Genomic DNA, 27906 nt, shown 5'->3' with positions numbered 1-27906 from the left:
AGTTAGAAGGACCCCTGTAATCATCTAATTAACTACCCCAGATGCTTAGCCCCTCAGTTGTATGGTTCCATTTTGAAAATCCCCAGTTTCCCTTTAGCTGTCAGGTCTCTTAGATTTGTGGCTGTCCCAGTTACCCGTTGTCATCCGGTTTTCCAGACAGATGAATTGAACAATGAAGTGTGTGTAGAGTCCTGCATCTTGTGGTGGATGCACTTATTCATCCAGCTGGCCAGCAGAAAAGAAGGAATACAGAGGCATTTTTAAACACGTTGGCCGGGCGGTGGTGGCACACGCCTTTGATCCCAGCACTCGGGAAGCAGAGGCAGGCGGATCTCTGTGAGTTCGAGGTCAGCCTGGTCTACAGAGCTAGTTCCAGGACAGCCTCCAAAACAATACAGAGAAACCCTGTCTCAAAAAAAAAAACATGTTATGTTCTTCCCTTCAAAGAGCTGATCCCCTACTGGGGAAAACCAGAGGTGTGTAAGTACATTGAGAATCCTTTAGTACCCTGCAGAACTTTTTAGAACCACTCCAGGATGAAGTGTTTGTATTTTGGTTATGCTATATATGTCAAACCAATTTATAATCAGTGGATGGATTGTATGTTTTTCCTCTTGATCTTGTAAGAAACTAAGCTATAGTGTGTTTATGACAACTAAGATAAGCTAGCCTAGAGGGGAGGTCAGTCAAGAGGCACTAAATCAAAGAAAGCTTTCTGGAGTTAACTTATTTCAGGTCAGCTATTGATGAAATTGGGTCTATACTAGATTGCTTTGGAACTTTTCTCCATTGGTTGAGTCACCACAATTCTGGGGGCTCTAGAAACTGTCCTAACAACCTTCAGCTCCAAAACCCTTTAGGATTGTTAAGTCCATTTCCCATTTGGAACACCATTCCATCCTTATTTTTTGTACCAACAACTAGAGAGTCCCTGGAGCTGATCCGGTGTTCTGAGACTTACTGAAGGCCTTCAGCATTATCAAGCAGGGCTTGGCAGAAACTATAGAGCCCTGAGCATATGAGGAGCAATAAAGGAAAACATACTCTACTAAAGTGATTTGTTTGAAGCAGTCATAGAACTAAACTTAGCAAATCTACTTCACCAAGAAAGAGACAGTAATACTGAGTAGGAGAAAGGCAGTACTGAGAGTGCTGTTGTGCTGGAGTTTGAAATAGGGGAGCATCAGTCCTGCCATTTCAGGATAGAAGAGCAGAATATTTACAAATGAGGGCAACTGCTGGTATTCCTTCTTGAACCAAGTTTGTTTAGAAGAGAGAAGTGGTAACTTCTCCAGGACCTCTCTACTATCTTGAAGATAAAATAAAAGTTAGAATCCTAGATGCCTTTGACCTTCAATATGTCATGCTTGCCACATCCTGTTTCCAGGACTAATTCCATTCTGGACAGTTGGAGATTGCTTCCTTCCTTTCTCCCCACCCCCCCTTTATATTTATTTTTATTACTCTTGTGTGTATGAGGGGTGGGGAGAGAGTGTTATATGTGTGAGGGTGCCTGTGGAGGCCAGAAGACCATATCAGATCCCATGGAACTGGGGTTGTAGGCAATTGTGAACTATCACGTGGGTGCTGGAAACCAAACGGTTCTCGACAAGAGCAGCCAGTGCTCTTAGCTGCTGAGCAGTTTTCCAGCTTCGAGGTTTCTCTTTCTTATTCACAAGATCCCTTTTGCCATTTGGAAGAAGAAAGGACTCTCCTCCAGGAGAGTAAAGAGGTCTTTGTGAGGTAAAGAGGCAGGTGAAGGGTGAAGAATGTTTTTCTTTCTGTGGATGCTGTTAACATTCAGCATTATTTATATCAGTGAGTTGGGTTCTTTATTTTCTCCCTCTACTTTTTCAGTTTCCTGGAAGTGGGGTAAGGGTTGGAAGAGAGGACAAATGGAAATTTCCGTTGCATCTCTCCACTGTGCAGTGGTTGAGATGGGGTTTGGGTGAGTAGGGGTGGGGGAGAGAGAGCTGGAGTCAGCCCTGGAGGGAGAACTGCTGAGCTGAGGGTATGAGTCTAATTACTCCTCTGCTTTGAGCTCGCCTGTAATTGTGGTTTCTGGGAGCCAGCACGTCCTGGAAATCTGCTGGAACAGCAGAGATTTGGGGTTTCCGCCTGGGATGGAGTTGAATTTTCCACTTGGAATATCTTGCCCAGCACCCATTTTTGGCTGGGAGCAGGATGAATCCCTAAAGTTCAGAAGGGACAGTAATCAGTATAATGTGGGACATAGGACTTCCTTTGGAACTGAGTAAGAATTATATACTCCTGAAATTTTAGACATTTTTGAAAAATTCAGAGAAGCAGTAGATAACTAGATCTGGTGAAGTAAAAAGTTAGGTCAAACTCTGTCCCTTATGTCGAGCAGGGGATTTACATATCAGTTCCTCCATTTTATAGGGATGCCCCTAAATAATAATAGGTGGGGAAATATTACACTAAGTCAGCAACTTAAGTTCTCATTTCTCATGGTAATGAGGTGTGGTAAGAGCTGACATATTCTGAATATATATTATGTACCCTGTACTGAACATTTAACTTCCTAATGATGCAGTGTCGTAGTTATTTCAACCTCAGATGAAGTTGAGAGGTTAAATATCTTGCCCGAGGCAAATCAGGATGTACTTTTGGATTTGCACCGAACACCTGAGTTCAAGTGAACCCAGGAATCTCAAGCCCAGCACTTTATCTTCTATATAGTTGCTCTGAGTATCAAGTACAATACTTACTACTCAGCCTACATGCTACCCAGGACTTAGTAAGTGATAGGAGGTTTGTTTTGTTTTTCTTTCTTTTTCTTTTTTTTTTTTATTTCTGTAGTACGAGGTATGGAATTTAGGACCTTATGCATACTAGGCAAGCTCTCTATCACTGAGTCCCACCCCCCCCCCTCAGTTTTTAAGGCAGGATTTCACTATGTATTTCAGACTGGCTTCAAATTCAAGATCTTCCTGCCTCCACCTCCTGCATGCTGAGATCACAGGTAAGTGCTTGAAACAGTCTACCTCATGCTTTCTTCGCCACTCTGTAAGAGCTTGCTATGCATGTGCTCAGCACTGTGGGGTTGGTCAGCACAGGATAGGTATGGCAGGCAAGATTTGGGCTCTTAAGTTTTCATTTTACAGTTAGAAGGAGACATGACCAATAGTGATGAAATAACTTGAAATAAAGTAATGCGGTATGAACTCAAAACACACTAAAAATTAATATCATTACTGAAAAGGTTATTGGTGAAGTTGGACTAGTCAGGAGAGCTTATAGGAGATGGCCATATTTGAATTCAGCCATAGGAAACTGTGATGCTGGGCAACAGTGAACTATATTTGTCGTCCTGGGGTTTGGAAAAAGTTTGAATTTCAAAGTTAGTCATTCATCATTCAGCACATTTTTATTGCGTGTATATGTAGGTACTACACATTGAAGCTTTAATCATCCTTGGATCTCATTTCTGATGGTGGTTCTATAAGATGTTATCACCCATTGATATCGTAGCCATCTTCATTTGTCTAAGTACGCTGTGATGTTCAAACAGCAATTAAGTCACCTAATACCCTTCTTGAGATATGTCCCTGCATTAGGCACCACTCACTGGAGACTGAGATCTAAGTGGATTGTTCACCTGCCATTGCTTCTCCCCTGTCCATCCAGATTTGTCTTTTAGAGATTACTTTTACAGGTTGGAGTTTTCCAAGTTGCAGTACAATTATTTCCATGCCCTGGGTGAGCCCTTGTTGTCATAATAAAACATCATTATAATATAATGTGATTTGTGCCTGGATAAAAACAATGTATGTCCCTGGTGCCTGGAAAAGTAGAACCTATCTGGGTCACTCATTTCTTCCATCCATTACTCCCCAGCACATCACACTTTAGAACTAAGACTGTACTCTCAATTCTCAGACCCATAGTAAACCTCTCTGCTACCTGATAATAAACTTAGTCAAATTGCATGCTCTGAAGCAAATACTTATCATTTATGTTCATCTATGGAAAGTACTATAAACCCACCTCTCTGAATCAGTAATTTTTGTCTCAATACTCTTTTCATTGTTCCCCTCAAAATAAAATTTGATTCAATGGAAAAGAGCATGTGTGTATATGTATGTGTCACAGCAACATTGGCTGGAAGTAGCAGAAGCTATTCTACAAATCCCTTGTCTTCCCACAAAATGGCTTAGACCTCCCCCAATAGAAGGCAGTAGCTGATTTCCTCTTTATGTGGACAGACTAACTCTGCAGACTTGAAAGACCTGGATGGGCAAGACTACTGGAGCATTCTCTTGGTTTGTAGCCTGCCTGTTCCACCTTCAGTCAGTAAGGCACAATCTGAGTTTGTTGCTGTGGATTATCTTAGGCTAGTGTGGTAGTCTAAATATAATTGGCCCCCATAATCTCATAGGGAGTGGCACTATGAGGAAGTGTTGCTTTGTTGCAGTGGATATAGCCTTGTTGGAAGAAGTGTGTTGCTGTCGGGGCGGGCTTTGAGATTTCTTATGTTCAGGATACTTCCCAGTGTCTAGTTGACTTCATGTTGCCTGCAAGATGCAGCACTCTCTGCTCCAGTACCACATCTGCCTGCACGTTGCCATGCTCCCCACCATGATGATAATGGACTGAACCTCTGAAACTGTTTTCTTTCTAATAGTTGCAGTGGTCATGGTGTCTCTTCACAGCAATAAAAACCTTAACTAAGACAGAAGTTGGTTCCAGTAACTGGGGTATTGCTGTGGTAGTCTGACCATGCTTTTGTTTGGAGTAATATGCATTTTGGGACTGTGGGTTAGAAAAGCAGTTGAATGCACTAAGTGCTGCTCAGTGGGCTATACTGGTAGGAGCATGGAAGACAGTGGTGTTGAATGTGGTTTGATGAACTCTGTAGGGGCTTGCTGAAGAGACTTCAGAGGAAAAGAATTTTAGTATGTTGCCTAGAGATCATTCTTGTGATATTTTGATGAAGAAAGTGACTGCTTTTTGCCTTTGTCTAAAGAGTCTGCCTGAGGATAAAGCATTTTGGGTTAATTACATTGGCAGAGGAAATCTCGAAACTCTGTTTTCTGGTTACTAGTAAATGAAGATATATAATGAAAAGGAGCAAGCTGTCAAGGAAACATATTTGAGGAGAAAAAGAACACCAGAAAATGGAATGGTGCTAAGTCCTATATTCAAGGAGATAAACAGGTTAAGAAATGGAATAAAGGGAGTCGTGACCTCAGGATGAGATCCCACCCAGCTAAGTTTCCTATTTGCCAAAAGGACTAAAGAAAAGCTCAGATTCAGGTGTGGTGGGGCACACATTTAATTCCAGCACTAGGAATGCAGAGGCCAGTGGATCTCTGAATTTGAAGGCAGCCTTGTCTAGAGATCCAATTTCAGGACAGCCAAGCTTAGTCAGTGAAGGACAGAAAACTGGTGAAGATGTAATTGAACGAGTGGGACATGTTCCAGCCCCAGTATGCAGCAGAACTTGGCAGCTTCGCCTACATGGTTCTGGCTTTAGAGTTAAGGATAGAAGGAATGAAGTATGGAATTTGCCTCTTCACCTTAAGAGAGCCACTGAAGCCAGATATGTGACAAGAGCATCCCTGAATGGAGGCCTAGTAGAGAGGCCATTTCATGAAGTTGTAAAGTTGAAGCTTGGATTGCCTTGGAGACCCCAAGATGTTGGAGATGCCAGAGTCATGAGTTATCTGCCGAGGAAAGCTGCTAAAAGGAGTGAAACCAGCCTAGGAGAAAGAAGTGTGTTGCAGTCAATAAAGCTGAAAGGAGTTGGAGATCATTTTGATATCAAACATGGTGATGAAGAGTTTGGATTTGCCCAGATGGTTTGTGATCTTGGCTTTGTTTTGGTATTTTCTCACTATGCTCCCTACCCTACAAGTTGGAATAGTGATGTATATCCTGTGCCATTAAATGTTGGAAGTATGTGATCTGGTTTTTTATTTTGATTTTACAGGGGACTACAATTAAGCAATTGTATGAATCTCAGAAGAGACTTTGAACTTTGGACTTTTAAACATTGTTGAGACTATGGGAACTTTTGAAGTTTGTATTATGATAGTGTTACAAGCTTATGGGGGCCAGGGAATAGAATGTGGTAGTTGGAATGTAATTGGCCCCTGTAAACTCATAGGGAGTGGTGCTATTAGGAGTAGGTGTGGCCTTGTTAGATGAAATGTGTTGCTGTCGGGGGAAGACTTTGAAGCTTCCTATGCTCAGGAAATTGCCCAGTGTCTCCGTTGACTTCCCATCGCCTGCAAGCTGCAGCAGTCTCAGCTCCAACACCACATCTGCCTGCACACCACTATGCTCCCTGCCATGATGATAATGAACTGAACCTCTGAAACTATAAGCAAGACACCCCAATTAAATGTTTTCCTCGTAAGAGTTGCAGTGGTTATGGTCTCTTCACAGCAGTAGAAACCCTAACTAAGACAGCTAGGTAAGTTTATTCTACAGTGCCTTGTCTCTGTGGTGCCTGCACATCAGTCAGCCTGAAGGAAGGGCTGGTGAGGCTCAGAAGGAACCAGAATGGCTCCCTTGCTGGTGGAGCTATGATGAGAGCCGTAGGAATCTGGCTACTAGAGGAATTGGTTCAATTTTTCCTTGGTTGGCCTGCTGTCAGTATCCTAACCAGATACATGTTAACTTGGAAATTTCATAAGGGACAAAGAATTATGCCATATTAGAACAAGAAAGGGCCCATAATAATTCATCTCAGCCTCTCACTGAAGGGAAAACAAACCGAGGAGCAGAGAAGAAAGGGTGGATTGAGTTCGTACCCTATCAACTAATAGTTTTCCTCAATCTCATTTCTTCATCTGAAGAAGGAAGTAGCAGTGTTACCTCACCATATTATAGCCAAGATTATATGAGTTCCTGTTTCATGTTAATGCTTGTTATTTACCATTTCTTCTGCCTTTTCATGGACATACAAAAAGACATAGGCAGTTGATTTAGAACCCAGGGATCTTACTGCACCCTACCCGCTTGCTTCCAGGGTTTGTTCCTTCTCTCCTGTGGCAGCCTCTGATTTCTTCCCCTTGGGCTTTGTCTGCCTTTGCCACTCCCAGGCAGATCTTAGATCTTGTGAGACTTTGTCAACTATAATGTCAACTTGTACAGCTTGTAAGTGGCAGAATTGGTACCAACATCCCAGTCTCCTGATCTCCAGATGCTATCTTAGATACTGCTCTTTTCATCAAAGGTAATCATTTGCTGGAGGACACATAACAAAAACAAATTAATGTTGGACAGTAGCAAACCATCTACATCAGAGATCTGTAGATGGGTATATCTATGTTGGATAATTCAATTCATGTATTTTGTTTTGCAAGACAGGTTGTAATTGTTTTGGCAGCAGCAAAGTAATTATGTTTGTCTTCAGGCCTATAGCAAGAATAGCAACCTTTTATAAAGTATTGCTATATACTGTGCATCAGCTAGATACTTATTAAGTATGTCAATCTTGTTTGTTTTTGAGACAACATCTCACTGTGTTGACATTATATCAAGGCTGTTTTTGTTTCTGGATATTATGAATAAAGTCTCCGTGAACATGGTTGAGCAAGTGTCCTTGTCGTAAGATGAAAGGACGAAGCATCTTTTGGGTATATGCCCAGGAGTGGTATAGCTGGGTCTAGAGGTAGATCAATTCCCAACTTTCTGGGGAACTGCTGTATTGATTTCCATGGTGACTGTACAAGTGTGCATTCCCACCAGCAATGAAGGAGTGGTTCCTTATTCCATATCTGACTATGATTGCAGAAAAGGGCAGAGCATGGTTCATCTGTGGCCAGAGTTGGCTAGACCAGTGCTGTTCAATGGAAGCCACTGGGTGGTTTAAATTTTTCTAATAGCCACATGAAAAGTGGTAAGAGACAGGTGAAATTGATTTTGATGGTATACATTTCATTTAACCGATTACATTCAAAATGCTGTTATCTCAATATAAAAGGTTATTGAGATCATTTATTTTTTATACTAAATCATTGAAATCATTTTGCTTTTGCAGCATATTTCTGTGTGAACCGTGTACACTTTGGCAGGTACTGTTAACACGTGCTTAACATGACAAGGCCAGAAAGAGCATCCAACATCAGCTCCCAGCAGGCTGCCCATAGGATTCTCTCACTTGCCTTTCTGGCATATCTGATTGTAGCGTCGTCCTTCAGGTGTATGTCCTCAGTCTCTGGGCCTCCAGTGCTTTCTTTTCGGTACACTCTACTCATTGATAGTCAGGCTCACCTTAAAAAAAAATCTTATATGATCTTACTAGATATGTGTTAGGCCTTTAAGTAAAATCCACATCTCTTGAATGTAAAGACATGTAACCTGTCCCAGTCCTAATGTCATTCTGCTTCCTAACATTGCTGTGTTGCTTTTCAACTTGCAGGGCCTTTGATATGCTGGGTCTCACTTAATTTTCATAGCTGCCATATGAGATAGTTAGGGCAGAGCAAGTGACCCATTTATCCACATTATTTATATGGAGAATCAGACTTAGGAGATCTCCTAAGATTCTCTTAATAAGCAGTAGAACCAGGCTGGAAACTCATGTCTTTGGAGAATTGTTCCAATTCTATTCCTTGCTAGTTTTGTTTCCTTTTCTTTCTGAATTGCACTGGCACGGACAACTCACCAGGTTTGCTGTGTCTTTTACTTTTTTCTGTGCCTATACACGTTACTCCTACCCTGCGTGTCCTTCTACAACAGAGCCACTGCCAATGGCTCCTTTTCACTTACAGTACACATGTTCATTCTAGGCCTGTTTCTCCTACCACTGACATTTGTCAAGCGTAGATCACTCAGTGTGATCCTGGGAGGAAAAAGCAAAAACAAACAAACAAAAAACAATGAAACATTTGTGTAGGGTCTTCAAAGCACTTAACCGATACTATCTCTTTCAGAGTCCTCATATCAGAGTTGGGAGAAAAGGTGCATCCTGCTTCATTAAGTGCACTTGGAGTGGGCACCCACTCTGCACGTGGCACTATGTGCCCAGTAGTACAGGAATAGTCTGTTTAACTCTCAAGAGTTAAGGCCCCAAAGTAAAGACAAACAGTATGTGTTATCAGTATGTGTTCATTTTATACTTGACAAATAGATGATACGTTCAAAAGGATTTGGGTTTTTTAATTTTTTACCTTTTATTTATGAATTTTTGTCTGCTTGTATGTATGCACACTATATGCCCTTGCAGAGCCCAGAAGAAGGCATTGGACCCTCTGGAGTTTCAGACGGTTGTAACCAGTCATATTGGTACTGGGAACTGAACCCAGATCCTATGCTAGAGCAGCACAGTGCTCTTAACTACTGAGTTCTCTCTCCAGGCCATAATAAATTCAAAAGTTAAGGAATTGGGGGGGCCGGAGGCAGAGGGCCAAAGGTTTAGTGCTGTGAGTCCATATGAGGGCACACAACTATAGTCCTGTCACTGCTATCCTGGCAGGTGGGAGCCAAGGAATATCACAAAGCCATACCATACAGCAAACCTCACACAAGATACTTATTGGTAGAGAAACCCCAGGAGGGTAACTGAAGCAGTAGAGAACTGGACAGAAGGCAGGGTTTATATAGGGTCTCTTGTGGGGGTGGAGTGTGGGGGGAGGCTTTTCAGGGTGGCCTAGGACTGGAGGGGTTATGTGGCCTACTCTTGATGGTGGGATTTTTTTCTGTAGGATGGGGGCTGGGAACATTATAGCTGTTTGGGAAGGTTAGAGAAGTCTGGGGATAAGGCTTGACCTTTGAAGCTTCTCAGGGAAAGGGCCTAGCTGTTGGAGCTAGGCTTAGCTGCCTGAGTAGTCTAGTCATGGAGCCTGGCAGCTGCAGGTCTCCAGGGACGGGGCCTACAAGGGGAGTCTCTGTACCTGACCTAAATCAACGGGACTAACCGTTAACACTTGGAAGATGGAGGCAGGAGGCTTGCTGCAAGTTCAGGACTAGTGTGGACTACACAGCAAGACTGTCTTAACAAAACAACAAAAGCTTTAGACCTTAAAAAAATCATTTGATCAGCTTGATGAATAAAACTAAATTCTGTTTCTGAAACCCACATGGTACAAGAAGAGCAGTTGTACACACACACACACACACACACACACACACACACTTGCGCACCCAAATGTCACCAAGCCTGATCACCTGAGTTCAGTTCTCATAGTCAGCATGGCAGAAGGAAACTGTCCTCTGACATTTCCGTGTGCACTCTGGCACACAAACACTTTTTTTTTTTTTTGAGTCAGTTTCTCTTTGTAGCTCTGGCTATTCTGGAACTCTATGTAGACCAGACTGGCTTCAAACTCACAGAGCTCCACCTGCCTTTGCCTCTGCCTCTCAAATATTGTATAGCAAACCATTTGGGAGGCAGAGGTGGGCAGATCTCTGTGAGTTCTAGGACATCCAAGGCTACAAAGACAGACCTTATCTCAATAATAATAATATGCAATTCATGAAATATTTCATATTTCTGAGTCTCACTGGATATATTAACCATGCCTAAGGGTAGGTTCCTTCCAGAGCAGTAGATGACGACACAAAATGAACTCAACAATATTTTTATAGACTTTTAGTCTTATATACTGCTTTGTTTGGATTTTTTTTCTTCCTGGTTCTTTGCTTGTAGATTATGGTTTCCAATTTTGTGTTTTTATGGATTTTGCTTTTCTGTCTGTTTCTTGTGCTTTTCAAATTTTTATCCTGGTTTGTTTGTTTGGCTTTCCTGTTTTTGAGAGAGAGGTGTGGAATTGGGTGGGTGAGAAGGGGGAAATCTTGGAAGAGTTGGAGGAGGGAAAACTTGATCAGAATATATGAAAAAATATTTACAATAAACACACACATATATGCATGCATACATACTTACATACATAATAGTGGGTAGAATGATAACCTGTTCAATGGTGACTATGTGAAAACCTAGAATTACCCCCACTTTTTTTTTAAAGAGACAGTCTCACTATGTAGGCATGCACTATCATAATTATCTTCTAGAATACTGTTTTAGATATATGTACTCCTTGCCTTTTGAGTATGAATTAATGAGAGTTCTTTTTATATATCTTACATTAAAGCTTGAAGTTATCCTGAAGTCGTAAACATTGGAGAGCAGTCTCCACTACTCATATGGCAGTGTGGGAGGGTGAAAGATGCCCCCCCTTGCCCCTTGCCCCTTACCACCTGCAGCAGAGGAGAGAGCTGACCATACTACTCACCTAGGCAGCACAGCAGAGCTGCCCAGTGGTCAGAGGTGAGGGCGACCCAGCCCCAATGTCATGAGCAAAGGAGAGCTGTCCCCATTACTCATCTGACATGTGGTAGCATGGGCAGAGAAGACATGCCCCTCCCCCACCTCCTGCCTGTCACTGCCTGAGAGGAGCAGTGGAGGAGCTGGCACTGGGAGGGCTGTCTGCCCCCTCCCCCCCACACCAGCTGCATCACTGGGAAGAGTGGCCCCTGTACCTCCCCTGGGCAACACAGTAGAGCTGACCCTAATGGTGTAGGTGGGGGAGAGCTGGCCCTGAGGGCCCTACCCCTCACTCATTGCTGCAAGAGGCAAACTAGCTGGAGGGCTCACCCTGGTGGTGAGAAGAGGGACGAGCTGGTGAGCAAACCAAGCCTATAGCTGCCCAGGCCCATAACCATTATGACTTAGCCTGCCCCAACATCCACCCCATCTGTGATCTGCTGGAATACGTGAAGGGACCTGACCCGCAGGCCAAAGCTGCAGGATCTCCACACAGCGCAACAACAGGACATCCAAGAAGAGTCCCAGTGAGGGCCCAGTGTCGATAGTGTAGTAGAAACCAGAGGCCTCGAACCAGACCATGACTCTGCAATGAACACTTGCAAGAAAAGGGGTTTACTGTGTGACTCACTGCAGCTTCCTTGACAAGATTTTTAATCACACACACACACACACAACACACCATCTTTCTCTTAAATTTTGTTTTATTGGAGGGAGGTGCAGGGCAGAGGGCCAATTCGAAGAGGGGACAGGGAAATGAATGGGATCAAGATACATGATGTAAAAACACATAGGATAAATAAAAAGAAAAAAAAAGCTAACATTATCCTAGAACCTGGCCCGGTGGAGCACTCTTGTAATCTCAGGACTCTGGAGGATGAGGCAGGAGGATCTAGAGTTTGAGATTGGTGTGGGATATGTGGTGAGACACTGATTTAAAAATAATTAACTAGGACAGGGCAGGGCAGGGCAGGGCAGTGGTGGCGCACTCCTTTAATCCCAGCATTTGGGAGGCAGAGGCAGGTGGCTCTCTTGAATTCAAGGGCAGTCTGGTCTACAGAGTGAGTTCCAAAACAGTCAGGGCTGTTACACAGAGAAGCTCTGTCTTGAAAAACCAAAAAAGAAAAGAAAAAGGTTAACTAGTAAGAAAGAGAAAGAACATGCATTACCTTTTACATTCCATCTTTACCTCTATTTAAAACCTTTATGTAAAATTGTATTATATAAAATGTAACATTTCCAATGAATCTTATAATTATCAAGCATTAAAAATTGTTATTTGTTAATAATAATCTGGAGTGATTCATGTATGATACCAACTGCTGGTAAGATTCAGTCTGAGTCCAAAAGGAGTGAAGAAACCTTGATCTGTAGACTTTTGTCAGTGATACTGTGTAGTAATTCCAGAGACCATGTTGTTTGTATTATGGGAGAGAGAAAACAAGGAAACATACTGACATTGCTCGTGAGAGGGATTCTCACTGTCTGTAAAGAATGAAGTTTGGAATGGAGGGCTGGTAATGTAGCTCAGCAGTAGGTTGCTTGCCTTTCATGTGAGAGTCCCAAATCGAGTTCTTGAAAGAACAAGTATAGAATGGAGAAAATGAGGAAGCACCCTGCCATTCTGATTTCTGTTTGGAAGTTATCAGTGTGAACGTGAAATGTGGGAAGTGTGTTGAAAGGACCTGGAAAGGACACAGGAGCAGTGTCTAGCAGATCCTAGCTGCTTGTATCAAAGTCCACTTCCTGTCCTACTTAAAGGAATCAGGGATCCTCAGAAAAATGGTTTTTTTCCAAGTTGACATAAGGAACAAGGTGAGCTGGAGTGTCTTTCTGTGCCAGAGAGCAAAGACATTCTCAAAGGCAGATGGGGACTTGTTAAAAAGGACACAGGGTCTGGTTTGTAGACGTTCCCATTTCCTAATTGGGACTGAGTTTCCCTTTTATTTGCATTTATTTTTATGCTAAGTTTAAAGTTCAGCCTTACGGTCCATATTGTTTTAAAGATACTATCTTTTATTATGTGTATATGTGTGTGTTCATGGGTCTGTGCCTGAGGTGCCTGCAGAGGCCAGGAGAAGGCATTGGATCCCCTGGAGGTGGAGCTGTTTGCAGTTGTGAGCCTCCCAGCTTGGATGCTGGGACCTGAACTTGGGTCCTCTGGACAAGCAGTACACACCCTTAACCAAATCACTTCTTTAGCCCCAGTCTCCAATACGTACACAGCCATGGAAGTGAAAGGACAACTTTCAGTAGTTGGCTGTCCTCCTCACCTTGTTGGGTCTGTCATGAATGTCACACTCTAGGCTAGCTGACTCTCCTTCAGTCACCACCTTCTTGTAGAAATGCTGGGGTACACTATTACATCTGGCTTTTCATGTGGGTTCCAGAATTGACCTTAGCTAGGCAGGTTGTTTGGCAAGCACTTTTACTCACTGAGTCAGGCAACACACAACAGAAAAGCATTAGAATCAATCCCAGCACTTTGGAGGCAGAGGCAGGCAGGTCTCTCTGGATTCAGACCAGCCTGGTCTACATAGGGAGTTCAGGCCAGCTAGAGCTACACAGTGAGACCCTGTCTCAAAACAACAAGAATAATTCAGTGCTCTTCTTGGGTCACCAACCCTGTGTTGAGCCCCAGTGTTTGGCCTGGCACACCTGCCACCTGTGCCATTATATCAGCCGAATGGTTCTTTCCCATACTTGGTGGCTTTTTGTCACTTATACCTTTGGCATTCTGGGCAGTAATTTCATGGGTGTTCTTAAAGTAATTATGAAAATGTGACTCTTTATTTATTTTTGTATGCTTTTTCAGGTTTTTTAGGTCAAGTGAACCATTTTCACAAGTCCCCCTTCACTGCTTAGAGGAAGAGAAGGCAACATTTTAAACATTTTTTAGTGGTAGGAGGAGATTTCAGGTGCAGCTCTGTGGTAGAGCCATGGGCTAGCATTCAGAAGGCACCAAGGAGACAAAGGATAATGAACTATAATGTATGACTTTAAGGGAAAAAATAAAGGGTGTGATTACTTCTTAGCGGCTTAAAAGAGAGTAATGAAGTGTCTTAGACAAGGAGCAGTAGTAGATAGGCAAGCCAGAGGGTGACTCAGCTGGGAAGAGTTAAGCTCCCAACACCCACATCAGGCAGCTCACAACCACCTGTTACTCAAGCTCCAGGGAGCCTGATGCCCTCTTCTGGCTTCCACAGTCACCTTCAAACACATGGCAGAAGCACAAACAACACACTAACACATTAATAAAAGAAAAAGAAATCTTTCTAAAGTAATAGTAACATATAAACACTTGGGTAAGTGGTTGTTAGAAAACAGAATTCTCCAAACACAGCAGATTTAAAATGGAAGAATAGATTTTTACTGTTGAGAAATCTCAGGTAATCAACACTCACATCACCAACATAGGGCAAGCTATACAACATTGTTTACAACGTTTCAAAATATTGCCCTGGATGGGCATGGTGGCACATTGTGCAGGTTGAGGCAAGGGGATAACTAATTTGAGAGCCACTCATCTAGATGAAGAGTTTATTGGCTTGCTGCTTCAGCTTTAATACTGTTTAAAATTATTCAAAATTGAATATGGACCAGGGTAACTTGATGAAGAAGAAAAGGGGTATAAGTGATTTGGCCAATATCTTTTAAAAAGGAGTATGATGAAGACTGGATAGGGTCCATCACAAGTTAGAGACAGAAGAGAACATAGCATTTCTTAGAGTCTGTTAAATGTAGAGTAGTCAAGGATGAACTTTGAAAGGTTTTAGATCCACCTAATGAAAGGTAGTCACACATTAGATTGTGTAGGTAGTAAAGGCTGAGGAATCGTGTTCTTGAAGGGCAGAGCGAATAATGTAGCAGAGTGGGACAGTGAAATGAGGTGGTTTAGTTGGTAGTGGTAGTTTGTTGGTAGTTCATTGGTTTGTTCCAGTAATTCAGACTTGAGGCAGTGTACCTACTGAAGTGCCAGGTGTCATTGATAATATATAAAGAAAGGACGCTCCCTAGTGTTGCAACTGAAGTTTCTATACAAGGCAAATTCTACTCTTGATTGAGTGTGCTGAGTGAAGAGCAAACACATGAAAACAGGAAATGCATTTGTTATTCTAGAAAAAGATTCTAAAGGACCTGTAAGTCTCTAGTTGGATAATTTGCATCAGAAAACCTGTCTCTAGAGAGTGCATATTTGAGTGGAAATCTCTACTCTCCAGGATGAAGCTAAATGGAACCTGAGCTTTAGTGCTACATTTCAATGGAGAAAAGAACTGCAATTTTTTTTCCTTCTGACCACCACAGTCTCATGCCAAACGACTTTATTCTCTCCTTTGCCTCCTCCCTTGTGTCTTATTTTAACCTAAGGCCTTCCTCCCAAATCTATACTCAGACTTGAAACCAAGATGACCCAAAAGTTTGGCCACTCTTTCCACCTACCAGGCCTGCCCAACATAGGCATTTCTTCTTCCTTCAATTCATTGCTCATTTTCCTTCTTTAAGCCCTTAGTTAAAAAAATAAAATCTGTGTTTACATAGGTGAGGGGAACAGTGAAACCACCCAATTAGACCACTCTGTGGGTAAAAAGATCAATCTGCCAAGGCTATTTCTTGGTAACAGAGAAGAGTAAAAATGGTAGAAAAGCAATTGGATTTTATATGACATTCAGTAGGGGTGGGTCTTTGAGCTGATACTGGCTGTTCAGATTGATGGAAACTAGATGCTTTACAGTAAATAGTTGACTTTTGGGGTAGGATTAAGGGAGGTCCCTGGTGGTGGTTTAAGGAAGTCCCTGGTGAGCAGAAACCCACCTTTAGGCCTCTGTTTAGGCAATATCAATCTTGTTTACCAGGCCAAAATCATTGGGGGCAGGGAATGAGTAACCCTGACGTGATAATCTGCTTGCTCTCCATCATATCTGCCCTGGCCTGTGTTTTGGTTTGGTTTGGTTTGGTGTGTTTTTTAGTGGAACCTGTAGTGGCTGATCATGATCAGCTGATCTTTTCCATACCCCCAGCAGTCTTCTCCAGTAGATAATTGACACTTGCTTTCAATTTTGTAGCCCTGATCATGCCATAACTTCAAATGCAGTCCCCACAAGCTTGAACTCAGTAGTAGACTTCATACTATGTAAGGTCATACTCAGTTCCCACCTCTCAAAAACAGAAAAGTATTTCAAAGTTCAAATAAATCTGTTTTTAGTTTTAATATGGTATGGAAAACCAGTTTCCTTCCAGGGTCAAGAAGAACAAGATAAGAGAAGGGTGTACCAAGGTAGAAATGGACATGCTCTGGAAGTATATGAGTAGATTCAGACCCAGCTTGGGATTGGGAAGAGGATATGGGTACACTGAAAAAACCAGAGGAGCAGTTGGAACCAAAGACAATCTTAACAAGCCCTTTTCAAGACACCCTTCCTGACAGGGGGCTGCTGGTCTCTGGGGTTCGGACTAAAACTGCAAGTTTTCCTCATCTACTTGTTTGTATTCCTATTGCGTTGCAGTATCTGAAGCCATGCGGTTCAGTAATATTCCCTGTTAGAGAAGGGCAAGATACTGGGCCCTGTAGAGCAGAAAGCACCTACCTAGACATCAGGCCATACATACCTCCTTTAGATGCTATGGCTAATGGACTAATTAGTATTTACTCCTGGGTACAGAATGAGACTCTGAAGAATTTTCAATAGACAGATTGGTGGATTCGCATTATAATAAGCTCACCATTGTATCAACTCCCAGCTCTGCTTGGTGCTTAGATTGTTGGCTTTCTGAGGTAACCATCTCCAGTGTCTTGTCTGGTTTATGTTGTTTTGTTTTCTTTCCCTTTCTCCCTCCTGTCCTGCGTCACTCTCCGGGGTCCCACGTTCTCTTCTTCTTTGATGCCTTCCTTTCTCTGACCCAAAGATCAGCCAGTAAAAAGCAGTCTCACCTGTCCAGGTAAGGGGGATGCCTCGGGGAAAGAAAAGATCCCCTTTTGGTATTTTTAAATTTGTATAGGGTAGTGGTGGTAGTGGGTGGATGGGTGGTTGGTTGGGGAGTAGGGAATATTATTTTCTTTTTGAGACTATAGTCTCACAGTATAACACAGGCCAGTCTGAAAAATGTTACATGTAGCCCAGACTGCCTTGAACTCAGCAGTCTTCCTTCCTCAGCACCCAAGGGCCATGATTACAGTCCCCTGTCACCCATCTGGCTCTTTTGAATAGTTAGTATCTTCACAAAATTCAGAGTGTAAATGAGAGGTCTCCAGTCCTCTGCCTATCCCCCAGGCAACCACCTTCCCACCTCAGAGACAACCAGTACTGTTTGTTTTGTACTCTGCTAGATATTCGAATATATAATAAATATGCAAACATATCATCTTTCCCCTCTTATCTACTCTTTAAATGCCCACATAATTCTTTTCTTCTCCCTTAATAGAGGTCATTCCTTACAGTTTTGTAAGGACAAGTTCTGTATTGGTATATAGATACGAGGTCATTTCTGGTGTTCTCATCATACACAGTGATGCTGTGCATAAGCTTATACTTAGTCACTAACTACAGCTAGGATGGGAACCACGCCTTCCTGAAGGAAGCAGATACTAACTGGAGCTATGAACTTGAGCTCATTCTAAGAAGCCAAGCCAAAGCAGTATTCTAAGTTTGTTTTCTATTCTTGTTACCGATCCTAATTAAAGAAGAGATCAAGAAATAAATCTTTTGGTTGGTGATGTGTGGTACTTGAGGGTTTGGGGTATTAATTTCTAAGCAGAATGCCACAGGCTAGTTGTGGGGATGGTCTGATTGTGAGGTTGGAGTATATGGTCACCAATAGATCAGACTTCTATTCTTCATGGTATCCAGAAAATAAATGGGGTTTTTAGAGACTCAGACTATTGGTATGCTCCTGTTCAGGTTGCCATTTCCCTAGTAGGTTAGTACTAAATGCCCAGATACCGTCTTAGAGAGGTGAGACTTTCAGGGACAAAGAGAGGAAGCCATTCAGTGCTCTGCTGTGCTCATGGATGCCTCTATGTGTCTGGCCCACCATGTCCTTCCAGCCTCCTCCTCTTTTGCAGATCATCACCTAACTAGCTGTTTGTTTTTCTTGCATTCATTTTCTCTGCTGCTCCGTTCTGTTCCATCAGCCCCATTGCAGCCTGGTAAGACCCAGCAAGCACATGTATGTTTGCACAGTCCTCCCGCTGTTGTCTCTTTGTTGTCTGACTGTCTCTATAAAGGGTGTTTCTATTCATACCCCACTGAGTATTAAAGAGACCATACTTGCCCTGTCCAGCCAGGATTCTAGATAGGTGGTGTTGCCAGCAGTGTAGACATGATTAATCTCTTACTGGAATGACCAGGTTACGAGGTGGGTGGGTTAGCTTTCATTGTTCAAGACTCTGGGCCCCCTTTGACAGAGCCTCTTCCTCTGGTGCCTCCCTGCCCAGCTTACTGGTGTTTTTTCCTTACTCCTTCTCCAGGTTAAGTAGCCTGTCTTCTCTGGGAGACTCTGCACCTGAGCGCATGTCCCCTTCCCACCACCGCCAGCCCTCTGATACCTCTGAAACAACAGGTAACAACTACCTTGTTGCATATCAGCACATAGACCCAGGTATATGCCACTATACAGAAATCCTGTACACCTGTATGCAAAATGCCTGAACTTTATGTTAAGAATGTAATATGTTTGTTGGGTATTTATTATGTAAGGAGTTTTCTATCAGTTGTCTCCTTATACCAACCTAGGAAGTGGGTTTTTAATATTCTTATTTTGCAGATAAGGAAGAAACCAAAGCATGGAAAAGTTAGGAAACTTGCCCAACCTTACACTTATTAGAGACAGAATTGAGGCTTGAAACCAGTTCTTTTGTAACTCTAGAGCCCATGTCCCTGAGTGCTGTCACATATGAACAATATCTGGTGAAGTCATCACTGAGTGCTGTCACACATGAACACTATCTGGTGAAGTCATCACTGAGTGCTGTCACACATGAACAATATCTGGTGAAATTATCACTGAGTGCTATCACATATGAACACTATCTGGTGAAGTCATCACTTGAGTGCTTTCACACATGAACAATATCTGGTGAAGTCATCACTGAGTGCTGTCACACATGAACAATATCTGGTGAAGTCATCACTGAGTGCTGTCACACATGAACAATATCTGGTGAAATTATCACTGAGTGCTATCACATATGAACACTATCTGGTGAAGTCATCACTGAGTGCTTTCACACATGAACAATATCTGGGGAAGTTATCACTGAGTACTATCACATATGAACAATATCTGGTGAAGTCATCACTGAGTGCTGTCACATATGAACAATATCTGGTGAAGTCATCACTGAGTGCTGTCACATATGAACAATATCTGGTGAAGTCATCACTAAGTGCTGTCACACATGAACAATATCTGGTGAAGTTATCACTGAGTGCTGTCACACATGAACAATATCTGGTGAAGTCATCACTGAGTGCTATCACACATGAACAATATCTGGTGAAATTATCACTGAGTGCTGTCACACATGAACAATATCTGGTGAAGTTATCACTGAGTGCTGTCACACATGAACAATATCTGGTGAAGTCATCACTGAGTGCTGTCACACATGAACAATATCTGGTGAAGATCCATGGCAAAGACAGTTGGTAGCCACCATCCGTTCTTCTTTCCTTCCTCCCTCGCTCCCTTTTTATTCTATACATGAATGTTGATATGAATAAGAGGATTTCTCCTGACATTTATCATTTGATTTGACAAGGAAACAACCCTGGGTCATCTTCATGAGCTATCCAGCTGTGTAACTAGTCTGTCAACAAGCTTTGGTGTCCCATTTGCTGTATTCACTATGTCTAACAATGTAAAATTTTCAGTCAACCCACAGAGCAAGTTATCTTTAATACTAGACTTGAGGAGCACTGCTGGACTTAGCCCTTCCCCTTTTCAATCAGCATCATTCATACAGGCCTAAAGGGACAGCCATTTCAGCACCTTAGAGAAGGGTTACTTCTCATGGGATACAAAGTCGATTAAGGTTTTCACCAGTCACTGAGGAAGGCATATATCACAGCAGTACATTTGGACAGGAAATTGATTCATCTAGGAAGGCTACATAAAAAAGAAATTGGCTGGCTTGGATACACTGACCTTCCAGTGTGACTACCTGCCCAAATTCCTATCCTCTACCCCACAGGTCTTGTTCAACGTTGTGTCATCATCCAAAAAGACCAGCATGGCTTTGGCTTCACAGTTAGCGGGGATAGAATTGTGCTGGTGCAGTCTGTGCGCCCTGGTGAGTGCTGTGACCCTCTTGTCAATAATGGAAGTTCTCAGAAGTCTGTATGTGTCTGTGTGTCTCTGGTGTAATAGTGCTTCGTGACTTTGAGACTGTTTCAGTAGGGGTATCCCCAAGGAAAGGGTGAGTGAATTATCCTAGAACTAGCTCCCTAAGGACACATGGGGAAGTCTCCACTATAATGACCCACTAGGCAAAATTTCCTTCTGTTTTTTAGTTGATTCCAGATGTAGTTAACAGCCAAGATCAACCTTCACAGAGACAGAGTGATAAAGTACATTGTGATACACACACACACATACACACACACACGTGCACACGGGAGCGTGCACACACACAATAAATAAATAAATAATCTTTTTAAAATGTGCTGTATATGGAAAACTACTGGCAAGTAGCTTAAAATTAGAGAGGAAGTATCTATCTCTATAAGTAGCCTGAATATACAAACATCAGGTTACTTATAGTAACTAGTAGTTTAAATTAAACTTGAGCTGGGCATGGTGGCACACACTTTTAATCCCAGCATGGTGGCAGCAGGCAGACCTCTTTATGTGTTCAAGGTCAACCTGGTCTACATACTGAGTTCCAGCTAGCCAAGGCTACATAGTGAGACCCTGTTTTAAAAAAACAAACAAGAAAGAAAAACCTCCAGGCACACACCTTTTATCCCAGCACTTGCGAAGCAGAAGCATGCCAATCTCTTGAGTTTGAGGGCAGTCTGGTCTGCAAAGTGAGTTCAGAACACCCAGGGCTACATAGAGAAACCCTGTTTAAAAAAGCAAAATAATAATAATATACAAACCTGCCCACAGAGACCAGAAAAGAGCATGGGATTCCCTGCAGCTGGAGTTACGGGTGGTTGTGAGTGGTTCTGGAACACCGACCCGGGTCTTCTGTAAAGCAGCAAGTGCTATTAACCACTGAGACATTTCTCCCGCCCTAAGTAGTACATTTTAGGTGAGAGGAGTCTTAATTCCTACATTGAAAAGCTATAATGGAGGGTAGACTTTATATGCCAGAAGCATCTAGATGTACTTTGTGAGGAGTTCAACTAGTAAATACAATTTACAAAATTTAATGACCATCTTGGGGAAGATTTACAAAATACAATATTTATACTTCTCATTAACTTGTTTTTGCTATGTGTTCTTGTACTTCTTGAGTATAAATTAAGCCTAAGAATAGAAGCTATTTACAACTATATAGTGAACAAAACCTCTGCACCCTCCAGTTGAAAGGTCAAGAGCATGTTCTTCCGAGCACCTCTCTTGGTCAGCCAACATCCGAAGGCCACAATAATGTCTTAAGTGAAGAAACTATTGGTGGTTTAAAGGGTTTTTTAGTAGAATGTCATGTCAGTATCTCTAATGATCAGAACCTGGAGAATCTTTATGAACTTTTGAAGACTTACAAGCTACCATTTTGAAAGCTATTGTTTTAATCCATTTCTCCAGTTCTTCTTAATATTACTTTGCTGCCTATATTTACATTAAACTTACCTTTCCCATGGGACAACAACTAATGACTCTGCCTGGCCTATAAACATTCAAATCAAGGAGAACTGTACTCTTCTCAGGTCTAGTCTCCCACATTAGCTGGTCGTGAGAGCTAGGTGAAGAGCAGAGCAGCAGGCATGACTTTGTGAGCTCTACTCTAGATTAAAACCCATCATTTTGCTGGAGCACAGTTGGATGTCCATTAATTTCAGAATTGATGATCTAAGATGGATTTTGGTGTAAACATGGTGGCTTTTAGGAGTGATTATGGGACTCTGCTGACTGGCTCTTCTCCCTCCAGGAGGTGCAGCCATGAAAGCTGGTGTGAAAGAGGGTGACCGGATCATCAAAGTGAGTAAACTTGACCTCTCCTCCATCTTATGGTGGTAGCAGGCTCAAGGGCTGACTAGTGCTATGGCCTATCTTGTACTATTTTGGTACTAATTCTGGCAGCCACTAAATCAGGGTGGTACCATAACAGGGAGAGGGATGAAGATAGCAGGCTTCTATGTTCTAGACTCTTCAGGTTCATTGAACTGGAAGCATTCTGGATTAGGTTTTATTTATCCCTATGTCACAAATAGGTTAAGAAGAAACAGCTGTGGCCCTTAGGTTTTTACCTTAGTCTGACCTCCACACAGTGCTGACAGGAGAGAACCTTTTGGATATAGGTCTGTCTTTGCAAAATGGAGTCTTAACTACATTACAGAAATCCTAGCTGCAGAGATTTCTGCTCCTCCAGTGAGGAATAAGCCCATAGGGCCAGTAGATACACACAAGTGTAAATGAAAAAAATCCATGGATGGAGACATGGGTCTTATCCCTGAAAACTTAGAAGCCAGTTGGGAACAAACTGACAGTGTGAGTTTGAGTAAACAAGTAACCAGAGGTAACTAAAAAGCTTTGGGAAATGGCTTCCTAAAGAAATAGCATTTTAGACTTGGAAAAAGGTTTCCACCACTATTACTCAATGTTATTTGTCCCTCCAACAGGTGAACGGCACCATGGTGACCAATAGCTCACACCTGGAGGTGGTGAAGCTTATCAAATGTGAGTTGGTTAGGGCATAACAATTAAAGGAAATAAACTTGGTGGATTCTGGGACAATTCATAGGTTTACTGACCTGAGAAGCTTCATTTGTAGGTAGATATTGAGGCAGCTGAAAATGTCACATCTTTAGTATTAACATGAGTGATCAACTTAAACTGCTGCAAAACCCTATTATGATGTCAAGTACCAACACTTAGTCTCCCAATAGATAGCTTCATTTTTAACACACCGCCATTGTCACCACTCCTGACCACATTTCATTTAAATATCATTCTGTTCCACTCACATGCTTCCTTATCAGCTTCCTGTGGAGGCAGAAGAGGGGCAGAAATACTCTAGCCAGGAATATCTAACATGAGTCTGTACAGATAATCAAATAGAAGCAACAATATTGAGGAAGTAAATAAAGAATGTGGGAAGTCTTGGGAGTGGAAGGCTAGAGTGTCTGTTGTACACCAGACAGGCACTGTGCCGGACTTTACATTGGTCCAAAGTTGAGTGAGATTAAGAAGGAAGCTAGGCATGGTAGTGCACCCACACGATTCCAGCACCTAAACTGAGGCAGGAGGATCTTGAGTTTAAGGCCATTCTTGGGTACATTGGAAGATTCCTTGAACTGGGCGGTGATGGCACACACCTTTAGTCCCAGTGCTCGGGAGGCAGAGGCAGGAGGATCTCTGTGATTATGAGGCCATCCTGGTCTACAAAACAAGTTCCCACACAGCCAGAGCTGTATAAAGAAATCCTGTATGGAGGGGGGAAAAAAAAGACTGCACTGAAAAGGCAAATGGGGGGTGTGGGGGCTGGGCAGGTGTGAGGTAGCCCATAGGGAGTATTTCTGGAGATATTTTGGGTGGGATTTTGGTTGGGGGGGTCTCACTGTGAAGGATTGAGAACTTGTTTGGTACAGAGCAGGAGAGAAATTAGAAAATGGCTAGAATTTTTAAAATGAGATTTCAATCTATAGGATTGTGAAGCTTAATGAAAGGAGAGAGATAATTTTCTTTGTGGCTGAGAACTTGGTACTCAAGCAAGCCTTTTTTCTTTTCTTCTAGCTGGCGCTTATGTTGCACTTACACTCCTGGGCTCTTCTCCTTCCTCCATCGGTGTCTCTGGGCTTCAGCAGAACCCATCTCTGGCAGGAGTACCCAGAGTTAATCCCATGATTCCACCACCTCCTCCTCCACCCTTGCCACCTCCACAACACATTACAGGACCCAAACCGCTGCAGGTAATAGTTTTCCTGACACCTACTCTAGAGACTCTTTGAAGATCTCCTTCAGTGGAACTTAAATTGAATGGGTTTGTGGTGAGCAGAGATAGGCCAAAGAGACATGTGAATACCACCAAAATGTTAAACAAAAATGAAGTCTGCATAAAAGGATGTTCCTGCCTTAGTGTCCTACTCGTTTGTGAATGCATATAAGGCTTTACAGATGGCATCCTCACTGTAATCCTCACTCTGAAGACTCTCACAAGGGACGTACCTGGGACCCAGGTATGGATAGAAGCATCCCTTAGAAATTGTTGCAAGTTAGGAGGGTGTGCTTGAAAATTCAAGAGAAAGAGACTGGCTTCCCAGAGCACAGGGGCTCCGGGAAGACTGAAATATAGAGGACAGTCAGTAGAGGAAAGTCAGAATGAACGAGAATAGGTAGAAAAAGATCCCTGAAGAGTAGAAGAGCCTGTGTGAAGACTTGAAAGATGGCAAGATGCAGACTTGTGTAAAGAACAGGTTTCTAGGTCAAAACGGAGACTGAACTAGTTCTTTGGAGAAGTCAGAAAGCAATTCATATGAAAGCTGATTACAGCCAGGATATCTAAGAAGTTTAGTAGGAAAGTAAAAAATAAGATTTTATGTTGATTGTGTTCCAGCAAGGGGTTGAATTTTCAAGAATGTACTCATGACTCAGGCTTCACTCTCAACACCTTTTCTCACTCTGGATTGAGCAAATATAATAGAGTTAAGCTACTGCCTAGTCCCAAGGTCTCACTACTGTTACATTTCCATTCCTAGGATCCTGAAGTTCAAAAGCATGCTACTCAAATCCTCAGGAATATGCTGAGACAGGAGGAGAAGGAGTTACAGGTGAGATCACTGTTAAAGATAGATTGGCCTCTACCTTCGTGAATAGTCCCTATCACAGCGATCTGCCAGTTTGTGCAACTCAATTATTTATTTTTTGCAACTTAATTTTGTAAACCATATCCAATTATAGTAAAACACCAGGGCCTGTGGGTATATAGCCCAGTGGTAGAGCATATACTTGAGACCCTAGGTTCAATATCCAGCAAACAAAAAAGTACTATCTTGAGACCATTAAAGGGTTACCTTTGACCAACAGAAGTGAGTAGGATAGCAGAACCCCATGGTTAATACATTAGGATGAGGAGTATGTAGACTAAATATAAATAAATATGAAAGCAGACTAAAGTGAGGAACTAGTAGAACTGAGGAAAATTAAAGTTCATTGGAATTGCTCTTAAGAGGATTCCAAGGAAGAGAAAGGTAAGCATGGAGGTAGGAATGGGCACGTGAGCACTGGACTAGACTGAATTGGGAGAGGATGAAGAGAGATTGCCAGTCTAGGAAATGACGGGCACAGAGACCAAGGAGTTTAATTTGACTGGAATAGGTCACTGTAAGTACTTACTATAAATAAAGCATTGCTTTTGTTTCTGTGGACTATAAAAATGGAGATGAAGTGGTTCCTGCCTTCAGTGTGCTTAAAATCTAATGGGGGACCTTTCAAATTCTAGTATGAGGGAAACAGGAAGAACAGTTACAGTGGTGTGTAAAAAAGCTTCACAGTAGAAATGGTGTTTTGATTGGGTTTGGAAGAGTGGAACTTTAGTAGACAAAAAGAGATGGGGGGTAGCCAGGCATGGTTGCACATACCTTTAATTTCAACACTTGGGAGGGAGAAGTAAATGGATCTCCCTGAATTTGAGGCTTGCCTGGTCTATTTAGAAATTTCAGGCCAACCAGAGAGAGACTCTGACTCAAAAGTAAACAAAATTTAAAAGAAAAAAATGGAGTTGGGGGCATTGTTAGTGAGGGAACAGGTTAGGTCAAAGGCATGGAGTTGTGAAAATACACTCAAGCATTGTGTTCTTGCAGTGTGCTAAGAATTCTGTTAGAGGTAGAAGTAAGAATGGTTACAGAGATTAGTAAGAGATGTATATTAATTTCCTTAAAGAGTTTCAACAATATCATAGAACATGATAGAGTAAGTGAAGATATTCTGCATTGTAAATTGTTACTTGTATATTCACATTGGATTGCTAAGACACTGTTACACTATAAGGCTAGACACATAGGTCAATGGACTAGAATTCAGAGCTCTGAAATTAATCTACACATCTATGGCAGCTCATTCCAACAAAGGTACTAAGACAATCCAATAGTGTTTGTCTCTTCATTAAATGGCACCAGATCAATTGGATATATACAAAGAATTAGTTTGTACCCTTATCTCACATAATTAACAAAATGTAATTAAAAATGGATTAAGAAAGTCTCAACAAATAAGCATATAAAACTCAAGAGAGCCAGAGGAAGGGGGACTTGATCTGAACTGAATATGTACAGATGTTTTTCTTGTCATTATTTCCTCAGTACTGTATCTACATAGCATTTACATTGATATATATAAATAATGAAGAAAGAAAAATATTAAACTTTTATAAAGAAACATTAGTATGAATCATCATAACCTTGGATTAGCCAGTAGTTTCTTAATGGTACTAAAAGTACAAATACTCCCCCCAAAAGACAACTGGATAACATCAAAATTAAAATGTTTGTGTATAAAGGAATAATATAAAAAGTAAATAAAGGGCAGCTCACAAAATAGAAGAAATATTTCACAATTATGTATCTATTAAGGGTCTTATTACCAGAATATGAAAAGAACTCTTCCACCCAACAATAAAAAGACAAATAACAGGGCTGGAGAGATGGCTCAGCTATTAAGAGCACTGGCTGCTCTTCCAGAGGACCTGGGTTCAGCTCACAGCACCTATATGGCAGCTCACAGCTGTCTCTAAACTCCAGTTCCAGAGCACCCAGTGCTCTCTTCTGACCTCAGTGAGCCATGCATGCGTGTGGTACTCAGATATACATACAGGCATAATCCCCATATACATAAAGTAATAAAATAAAAATAATTTTTTAAAAAGACAACACAGTTAAACGTTTGGCAAGGGCTATGATGTTTTTCAGTGGTTTGAATGCTTGCCTAGACCCTGGATACAATTCCTACTCATCACTAGAAACAAGCAACCAACCAAACCTAAAAAAAAAAAAAAACACTTTAGGTAGGAAGTGTTATCTGATATTTTTGGATATTTATTATAAGCTTTGTTCTAAGTGGTTTTATTTTTTTATTTAAAAACTTTATTTCATTTTACATACCAACCCCAGTTCTCTCTCTCTCCTCTTCTTCCACCCCACCCCGCCTCTTCCCATCCCACCCCTATCCACTCCTCACAGGAGGGTAAGGCCTTCCTTGGGGAGTCAACAAACTTTGCCTACCAAGTTGAGGCAGGACCAAGCCCCTCCCCTCTGTATCAAGGTTGAACAAGGTATCCCACCATAGGGAATTTAAGTGTGTGTGTGTCCCTCCAGAAGAGAGTGTTGGATCCTCTGGAAGAGTAACAAATGACCTTAACTTCAGAGACCTCTCTCCAGCCCCATAAGCTTTGTTCTTATATTAAATAAAATTGGCAAAGATTTGAATAGTTCTCTAAAGAAGACGCAAGTCAGGCATTATGACATATGCCTATAATTCCAACACTTGGAAGTCTGAGGCAGAAAGGT

General features: G+C 42.0%; 1 protein-coding gene across 11 annotated transcripts in view; it reads left to right on the top strand.

Annotated features, from left to right (window-relative positions):
• Nucleotides 1–27906, top strand: part of Arhgef11 (Rho guanine nucleotide exchange factor 11) — a 109529-nt gene that overhangs the window by 37481 nt on the left and 44142 nt on the right. For 9 of the 11 annotated variants that reach the window (XM_040752538.1, XM_040752537.1, XM_040752540.1 and 6 more), the window contains exons 2-9: nt 17147–17179; nt 18372–18386; nt 18708–18799; nt 20433–20531; nt 22335–22384; nt 23026–23083; nt 24140–24315; nt 25102–25173. In XM_040752538.1, the coding sequence (XP_040608472.1) occupies nt 17147–17179; nt 18372–18386; nt 18708–18799; nt 20433–20531; nt 22335–22384; nt 23026–23083; nt 24140–24315; nt 25102–25173 (595 nt within the window). The remainder of the gene's footprint in view (nt 1–17146; nt 17180–18371; nt 18387–18707; nt 18800–20432; nt 20532–22334; nt 22385–23025; nt 23084–24139; nt 24316–25101; nt 25174–27906) is intronic. The other 2 variants (XM_040752531.1, XM_040752535.1) reach the window with 2 other exon arrangements.

Source organism: Mesocricetus auratus, unplaced genomic scaffold (genome assembly GCF_017639785.1).
Source record: "Mesocricetus auratus isolate SY011 unplaced genomic scaffold, BCM_Maur_2.0 Super-Scaffold_100009, whole genome shotgun sequence".
In the NCBI taxonomy this organism is placed as follows: domain Eukaryota; kingdom Metazoa; phylum Chordata; class Mammalia; order Rodentia; family Cricetidae; genus Mesocricetus; species Mesocricetus auratus.
Note: the sequence above shows the minus strand (reverse complement) of the source record. Positions and strands in the feature narration are given on the sequence as shown.